We start from the raw sequence: 9,718 nt of genomic DNA, 5'->3' as shown, positions 1-9,718 counted from the left end.
AATAAAATATGTATTGTTAGTAAAAGATATATATATCCTACAGGGAAAATTTACATATATGTAAATATCCTGCACAATTTTTACGTAAGCAATGTAACTTAATTATGAAATGAAATTATGAAACGTAAAATCAGAAAATTATTTAGTTATTGAAATCTTATATATCGGGGATTTAGAGTAATCATTCAGTATCACGAATTAGGGGTTTGCAAATGTTTATTGCGTGACATAATTTTATAGCTTATTATTAGAATGAAGTAACGAACGTTATAAACGAACTTACAAACTGTATACGTTACTTAGGAAATACAGTGATTGCGTTACACTGTATATAATCGCTATATGAAATGAGCTGCATCAGCTCGTTCGATCTAACAATATATACTAAGTGCGATAACAATGAATCGTAACAACTTCGCTTGATCCAAACGTAAATCGATGGTGTTATTTCAATCCGAAAATCGACATCGAAACAATTCATTTAAAACGGATTATTTACATGGTATAATAACTCACGTGTTCATAATTTACGTCAATATTCCTTTCTTCCTAACCAATGATGAATGTGCCGCGGTTGCATCGAATTCCACTCCCTATCTTCTTATTTGGTAATTTCACAATGCACTAATCAATGATAAAGTAAAATAATAAAATAACTGATGCTAATATTATTACATACAATAATAATTTTACGCAATAACAATTTTACACTGCGACGAGGATCGTAGTTCGAATTACTTTGAGATATTTCAAACATTGAACCAATCGCGCATCAAGCTCCAGCGAATGTATTAATCTGGTTGGCTCATAGCTATTGCAGGTAATGAACGGACCAATCAGCATTCGTATTCTGTCAGCCATGTTATCTAGCTTGCTTCTACACGAAATATCCTTGTTATTGCAGTTTGAACTTTCGCCGCGCTGTGTCTAAACTTTCGTGCTGCGTAAAATTAAGAAATCGGCGAAAATTTATATTTGCAAACATTAGTTCCATATACAATGTATGTATATAACATTATTAGTGATTCTACGTGAAGAATGATTCTTTCTTTTCAAATATTCATTAAATTTCCATAAGACGAATGTTCAATAGTGATCATGGCGCATTTTTTGCATACAGATTTCGATTTCAAAATTTCTTTTGTGTTAGAGTTACAAAACGTTAAAATATATAAGTTTAAGTTAAGAAAAAAGTGCGCAAGAGATTAATTGTCAACGGTTTTGTTCGTATAAATCGGGAATTTTGTGTTGTTTATATAATGTTATACGTGAAATAATTCCAATGGTTCGCCTGAGCATTTACGAGTGATTATTGTGTAAAAAATCGAAAATTAATGCCAAATCGAAGAACTTAATGTTAGATTTTACACGGACAAGGATTAAGATCGCAGATGACAGGAGAGATGTAGAAGACGGTGGTTGTATGCAAGGTAAGATACGGTTCGATTACTTAATTTATAGACATGTCTATTATACTTTGATAATTTCGATAAATTACGTTTCGTTCGACGATGCCGTACACCAAAGGTCGCGGAATAACGTCTTAATTGTTAAGGTCGATATCACGGTATAAACATATCTCTCCAGATATGTTTCTCCGTCGATAAACTAATATTCTTTCTTCATTTGTCATTTTCTCTTACTTCTTTTATTCTCATCATTCTCTTTTTTTTTACAAGTAATTCGTATACAAGACGAATGGATCTAAGAAATTGTCGACGTGTTTCTCGATTATATTACTACTATTTACAAGAAAGACCCAATTAAGAGGGTGAAACGTGTTGTAGAAGGAACGATGCGATTAAAGATTTCATTAGAATACTCTGATGAACACAGGAATACTCGATTCCACATTTTACATTCTTACACTTTAGTTATATTAATAAATGCGACGAGAATGTTTCGAAGTCTTGTGCTCTGTACACACAATATATATTCTTCTGTACATGATCACAAGAATCCTTATTTCTTCTTTTCTTTAAGGGAAAAACCTAATAACTGGCTCAAACGTGCAACTCGTTATTGCTTGTTATTCTAATGTACTCTATCGCCTAAATGCTGCATGTTTCTGTAAAAATTCTAGGATCTAAAGATAAAATATTAATTCTAGATTGCAACGAACGAATTTTTTGCTTGGAAAAAAATTTTCTGGTTATTTTAATCTGTACAATGTTTTAATATTTCTAATAAGACTGATAAAAAAAAAACAGAGATATCTTCTTAGTTACTTTAAATGCAAGTCATTTAACGCTGACAGTTTCCTTGTTGAGATTCTAATCGTTTAAAAGCATGTTTCGTCTTTTGTCCTTGAAAAAAAGAACGCCGTTCATATTTAGCAGATTAATTTCGCGACAAATAAAACAATGTCTTTTGTTTTCGTTCAATATTAAACACACTGTTTACGACACAGATGTTCTTCAAGTCCTTTGCATTTGAGCGGTCAAATGGAGATTTAGACACGTGTCTATTTTTCTTTTTGTTCATTTTCAATAGTGGTGATCCAGAGTTAGGTTGATGATTCAGTGCCTAACATCAGCTTCATCGGCTGTTTGGTTTTCAAGGGTGCACGGCCTCAGGAATTCTTGACCTCTTTCGTGAAGCCATTTGTTTGCCACTAAAAATATTATATTGGTAATATTATTTAATTTGTGGGATTTTAACACGTTCATGATTTTGTCATTCACTTAATTAAGAGTTATATAAAATATACTTTCAAGATTTGACAATTTAAATAATCTTAGATCGAATAAGATAGAATATTCTGTATGCAATTTTTGAAGTATCGTATTGACATAAATAGACTGCAGGTACATACTGTGAAAACAATTGAAGAAATGAAATACAATTGAAGATTTGTTTCACCAACAAATATTATACTTTGGACATTTTATATATTTCTTTACGTTACATGTATTCTGTACATTTTTACATCTTTAAATTTCCTATGAAGATATAAAAATCCACAGTCTATCAATAAAACTATAAGATGCGTATATAGATAAAATGTTTAAATTTAAAGTTTAGATTTAAAGAACTAAAAACGTGTCAATTATTGTCAAACTATTGGAAAGATAGTTTAAAATTTGTGGTAAATAGATATAACTTCTTACAGATTCAGCTATCTGAAAATTGCTTCTATTTGTTATGTTTACTATATTCTGTCTAAAAGCAGCAAATGTATATATCACTGACTTTTGTAGCAGAATATTATATCTTACTGTATATTGTATTAAATCAAAGAGTTACATATTCACATATTTACAATTATACAAAGTTACAAAACAACTTGTTTCACACTTTCTTGCTGTTACTGATTTTCTCTATAGTTGAACAGTAATTAGCATTGATACTTGACATACCCCATTTAGAACCAGTAAGAACAGGGCAAGCAGCATGTCTTGTTTTGAAATCTCCCTCGCCGTTGGGTTTAAGATTATACCAGAAGGCTGCACTACCTTTTTTTGGCCATAGGGAGATGTTGATTGCTGTAAAAACTGTACCACCACCTTGCTCCACATCGCTCATCTGAAATAGTTAATAATAAATTAGTATATTAGTATATTTTATTATATTTTAAAAATGTATTATTATTGGTATATTAGAACAAGGCTTATTTCATACAATTAAAACATCTGATAGTATGTGAGAAATGAAATACGTACGTAATATAAAACTGTAGCAATGCGATTTCCTGTTCCCAGACTTTTGAACGCATTTGTTTCCTCTTTCTAAATACAAGTAATTTAAATTAGAATTGGTTATTTTCCGTGGTCGCTAATTCAGTTTATTAAATAAATTATATTAGCTTAAAGTTTCTACTTACTCGCGCAAAATCAAAGTGCGGTTCGTAGTGGCCACCGATACCGTAATTAACCACTTGCAATTCCTCTGCCGTGTCGACAGTCATACTCGTCATATGCTCGACGCGTCTGCTGACAGCAGCCACATGTTCATGTTCGTGCTCCTGAAGCCATGCACTTTTACTAATCCTATAATTCGCTATCTCTAAGGCACCAGTTTTATAGTTCTGCACCGTAGCACGTTTGAACTGTAATGTAAAATAAAAAGACAAGTGAACATTATACGTCCTCTGTAAAAAGATTTATAACACAATATAGCATTGATCGATGAAAAATCTAAGATATCCTCAGATCACATTTTTAGAAAAATTCACAGGGGTTCACAATGTTTGTTATACTATACGTTACCCTAGGTTGCGCCATTCTTTTAATCGTCTCGATTTCCTCATCGTATATCACGTTATGATAGACGACTATCCTCGGATCCAGATAGGCCTCCTCTTCCTTGAATGGCGCAATTTTCAAAAACGGAATTCCGCGATCGACGTAACGACACACGAGGTTCTTCTGTATTTCCGGAGGGATCGACACCTCTCCACGGCATAGCATTTCGTAGCGTTCCCTTTCTGTCATTTCTTCCCAAGTTTTCATTTTTTCCTCCGCGACTGTGAAATGCTGGAATGTAGGAACGAGCAATTATATTTCATATTTGTAATAGGCATAAGTATACGCATAATTAGAAATTTGACATAGCATAGCTGATTAGAAATATCGATTATTGAAATAAATTGAAAATAATCTGATGGTAGTTCTTGAATATGATTTTGTTATACACGGTGTTTTATGTGAGTATCCTAAATATCTTCACTGCGATTAAACATCTAAACATCATTTCATTTACTATCAATTTATTTTTACATTGCTCCCTTAAGTTTTATCATTCTTTCTCAACATGTCTTCTTATCAATAGACATAAAACAGAAGTACTATAGAAATCATCACGGGCAGAACTGTTACAACAAAATTGTCCTAAATAGAATATACTCTGAAGTTCTAATCTATTGTAATTCATACAGTGTCATTATCTTACCTGAGCAGGGACGGCAGTGTCATCTTGGCCGTCCTCGCCACGTTTCTTCTTCGACTGGTTAGCTTTGCTCTGGATTTCCTTTTGATAGTAAGCTCGATTGCCCAGAGCACGTTCGTGAGTAGGCACCAACTCCAGGAGCTCGTTCGTCATACTTAAAGCTCGTGCCACGTTTCCTACGCACAGTGAACTCATAATAATGATTCGTAAATAAAATTGTACGCTGTGTATTGGTAATATATATATTCGTCCCGCTTCTCCATTTATAGAGAAAATATAAAAACAGAATAGCGAATAACGTAGATGGATAAAAAGACGTAAAAGTTTTTAACTATACCTATGTTATAAAGCTTATGTGTGCACGTAAACATATAAATTAAAATTAAATATGTACTACTTCAGAATCAAGTAAAACTCTTATCGTCATCTATGATTAACTGAGTGTTAAATTCTTCCGTAAGGCCGACGTTAAGTTAATTCAACGATTTCACGGTAGAAAGGGTTAATGTCGGCATTTCAAATACCTGGCATGATACATCCGACGAAGTTTTAACGAAGCTTTAAACAAACTAACCGGCTGAAAGTTGGCCATTCACGATGGAAAATTTTAACGTCAATTAAATTGCTCCTCAGGCTTCTTTCAAATACCTTTTCCCGCGGTCGCTGTTTGAAATTGATTTCACGGGCATTAAATTCACCCTGGGAACTTCGAACGCAAACGAGCACGCTTATTGACACGGGCTTATTGGCCTCTTCGTTCCTTCGTTACAGACCCTTCCCGATATTTCAAACAACTGTGATAATTCCACGGTTCGTTTAACTCTGTCGTTGGAATTTTTAATTTTTAAGTTTCAATTCTGAAATTATTTGATTAGTCGAATGTTATGTAAATTCCATCGTAGCGTGACACGAACGAAATTGCGTTGCAAAATATATTATTAAAAATTCGTAGGGATGAAAACGTAATTAGATAAAAAATAACAAAATGATAAAAGAATAGACTAATAAAAAATATATAATTAAATCATTTGATCTCTTTCTTTTTATTTAAGATTCATAGTTACATTGATTACTATAGTCATGAGCGACTTGACACAATTACATTTATCATCTAATTTTCCTTCATTATTATTGCATGTTATTCTTGGTAGTTTTTAATGTTAGCTTTTGAAATGCGATTCGAATCTATAAGTTGAACAAAATTATACGAATAAACCGGCGGACGGTTTGCAAAGTTTGTAACTGTGGAATAATGTGGCGGATACACGTGTAATTTAGTTCCTAATTTATAACGCGCGACTTTTATGAGGTCACAACAATTTTTCTCTCAGTTTCCTGCTCGCAAATCTTTCGTCACGCGTGGACTGAAAACCGCGAGTAATTGTTGCTTTAATTTGTTGGATGAATAATAAAATAAGCATGCCATTCTTCAAATGTTGTTTCAAGCCGGCTATGCAATTTTTTCTTTCGTTGCGTAATACTAATTATATTATTACGAAGATTAAAAATGTGAAATTATGACAAAATTTCTCTGACGTATCTTTCGCTAAAATTTAACGTTAGAACTACTACAGTAATTAACACGATCAATTCATAATTTTTCGCAGGAATTTTACGATAAATTTTTGGAACCATTTTTCTGAAAAATATATTGATTCGGAATTTACTTTTCTCTTTGCATTATGTATTTTTTCACGTATCTTTAATTTCATCTCTTTGGTACAAGAAATATACTTTAGTTGTTGATAGTTGTAGTTGTAATCATGATTAATAACTACGATAATGAAGTTGTTTTTGTTGGTGTACATACCTTGCATGTAAGTTGAGAATGCCAAATATTCTAATATGTCTGGTTTCGAAGTTGTGGTAGCGTTTTGTTCCTCTTGAAGACGATTCATGGCTTCTTGCATCCACAGTACGGTGTGATAGTAATCACGATTGTGATAAGATTGTCTCCCAAGTTCGAAACAGTCGCTGGCTGCAAGAAGGGAAAAGGATTAAAACAAATTAATTAATTTATTAAACTTCCCTCTTTGAATCTTAACACTTTTTATGTTTGAAACAATGAAGATCTTGAAGAAGGAATATTTCATTTTTTCTGTTCTGACGATTGAAAAATTATTGTCAAAGAAGAAGAGAAATCTCTACTAACCTATGAAACAGTATAAACTTCTCTTAAAGTAATAAAAGATAAAAGTAAAACCCTTAAAGAATGAAACTTTTTATACAGAGTGTCTCAGATTTTTCTCTACAAACTTTGCCAATCTTTTATAGTTAAAAATAAAATTAATATGCTCTGTAACAAAATTGTTAAATTCCGTAAATGCTTTGTTAAAAACTTGTAAGCGAAATATATTATTGCTCTTAAAACTTCAACCTGGAACAGCAGTTCTTTATATTTTATTTATTACAGATTCCTTTAAATAGTTTTTTTTTGTTGTCGCGGATCCCTAAGACGTAGTTGAAAATTTAAATCCCTGATGTACTTCAAATATGTATATTTAAAACACTCATCAATTATTCATCGATAATCTTCAAATTTGAAGGGACGAGATTTAATATAAATAAATAAATACATTCCTATTAAAGATTTTTTATTCCAATAATAAAATAATAATTTATGTATGTGAGCGTCACACTGTGAAGAATTCGCTGTCTCCGGAGTGTCACAAATTAACCAGTTAGCTGTTGCGATCTATTTGAAAAGTGTGCACCTAAAATGTGTCGCAAAAAGTAAGCAACGACGAGTATACTCGTCAAGCACAGCGTATGTGTGGCTGTTACAATATAGAATGAAGTTGTAACGAAATGACTGTTTTATTTTTTAATTTTATTACTAGCAGAGCTCGTCGTAACACAAAATATTGCCATTTCTTCATGACGAGTATACTCGTCAAAAACAAATAACTGGTTAAGAGATGCTAACTTAGAATAAAATCCATATTGAACCAATATCGCGGTTGTGTATATCGATCTGTTGCATATATTTAATATAATTTTTTAAAATAAAGTGTTTACGGTTTTTCGTCACACGACATTTTAGCTTCACTTTCAAATGTACATAAAATTTTCTTCTATCCGTATGAAAAATTTGTATGAAAAAACTCGGGACACCGTCTGTACGACCAAAAATATATCCGTTCCTCGTCCATCTACGTTTTTCAATTTCACCGTCGCGGAAAATTCACGAGGTCGACAGAATTTCCAAGTGGCACTGTTCCAAAAAACAAAACACCGGCGAACGAAGAAAGAGAATTTATTTCCACGATTTCGACTTATTTCTACTGCAGATCCAGAATCATTCCGTTTTCTGATTGTCTTGAAGACTCTAAAGCCCAACCCTGTATAATTCATGACTCTATTATCATAATTACATTCGTAATAACAGCGTGCGATGAAAAATCTGAAAGTTAAAGCTGAAAAAAACAATCTTTCCTTTAACTTTAACATTTTTTGAATCGAACGACCTCGCGAACTTCCTTCGTCGAATTCTCTGTCGTCCCGTTTATGTATTCCAAACGGCGCCAAACAGTAAAAAAAACTTCGCCTTTCGCCTGATTCTGTTCTTTTCTTTGCTACCTTCTCCACAAAAAACTTGCTTCGTTAATTAATTTCTCGATAGCTGGTGTAGAATGTCGCCCCTGCCCCAAAAGAAAGAAAGAAAGAAAGAAAGAGATTATTAAACACCAGACGTCGCCAAATTTACTAAATGAGACAACCGGTAAAGACCAGAAACTGTGCATATTGCAGACTAAACGACAAATGAAATCAGGTTTGACAAAACTAAAATATTAGGTCGTCCGAAAAGTTTCTTTCGTTTTATAAGGAAATAATGGATGCACAGCATTTTCCCTTTTATATTATTTTATCGAATTACGTATGATCTATTTTGTTCTATCAAAATAAAGATCACAACGTTCGACAGATTAGGTTTCATGTTTATGCAAAGATTCATCGTTGTAAAAGACGTGTCTGTAAAAGAAAGACACTTTTCGTAGCGATTAAAAATAAAAGAATTAATAAACGATATTCCTTTTCAAATTAGAAATGAACATTTGAATTGATGTATGACATTGAAACCAATAACAGAAGATTAATTTGGAACAATATAGGTAGAAAAATACCGATTGATTCATATCGCATTCCTAATAATAGCGTACGATTATCGCCTATGAAAAATCCCGGAAGTTGAAGCTGAGAAAACGAATCTTCTTTCTAACTTTGACATTTTTCGAGTCGAACGATCTGACAAAGTTTCTCCATTACGTATTCCAAACGCTGCCAAACAGCGGAAAACTCGTCCCTCTCCCTTTCTTTACCACCTTCACCGCGAAGAACTTGCTTCGTTAATTAATTTCTCGATAGTCGGTGCAGATTGCGAAGTTTCTCGCGGTTACATCGCGAATTTATCCGCGGGAAGTTCCAGTGGATTGGTAAATAAAACGGTTTATTCAGCTGGTGCAAGCTCTGTGATGAAAATAAAAGAGATACGCGGAGTTTTACGCGGCTATAACGAGGTTCGAAATGGTATCGTAAACGCGGTAGATCACGAATAGCTTTTCCTGCAATCGTTTACGCGATCGCGTAAAACAATGGAGGAGGAGAGAGATTATTCGTTTTATAATTTAATCAGAAGCTTGGAACGATTGGCGGGTGGAACGCAGAAGTCTCGCGTTGTTTCTCGCCCGTATGAGCTTTCACCGGGCTATTCGGATTAAATTTATCTTAATTTAATTTAGTCCGCTGTGTACAGCTAATTAAATGGAATTTCAATTAGCTACGAAGGCGATGAAGCTTAGATCCGCGCGATACTTGATTAAATTGAACAATA

General features: G+C 33.2%; 1 protein-coding gene across 2 annotated transcripts in view; it reads right to left on the bottom strand.

Moving 5' to 3' along the window:
- Positions 1–201: 201 nt before the first annotated feature.
- LOC100741349 (prolyl 4-hydroxylase subunit alpha-1) overlaps positions 202–9,718 on the bottom strand; it is a 225,029-nt gene continuing 215,512 nt past the window's right edge. Inside the window, exons 4-10 of one of the 2 annotated variants that reach the window (XM_012387902.3) lie at positions 6,698–6,865; positions 4,891–5,063; positions 4,209–4,475; positions 3,824–4,048; positions 3,663–3,728; positions 3,360–3,525; positions 202–2,614 (exon numbers count right to left, since the gene is read on the bottom strand). In XM_012387902.3, the coding sequence (XP_012243325.2) occupies positions 2,520–2,614; positions 3,360–3,525; positions 3,663–3,728; positions 3,824–4,048; positions 4,209–4,475; positions 4,891–5,063; positions 6,698–6,865 (1,160 nt within the window). In that variant the 3' untranslated portion in view covers positions 202–2,519. The remainder of the gene's footprint in view (positions 2,615–3,359; positions 3,526–3,662; positions 3,729–3,823; positions 4,049–4,208; positions 4,476–4,890; positions 5,064–6,697; positions 6,866–9,718) is intronic. The other variant, XM_012387903.3, reaches the window with a different exon arrangement.

Source organism: Bombus impatiens, unplaced genomic scaffold, assembly GCF_000188095.3.
Source record: "Bombus impatiens unplaced genomic scaffold, BIMP_2.2 scf_0491, whole genome shotgun sequence".
NCBI lineage: Eukaryota > Metazoa > Arthropoda > Insecta > Hymenoptera > Apidae > Bombus > Bombus impatiens.
This window is presented reverse-complemented; position numbering and strand designations above follow the sequence as displayed.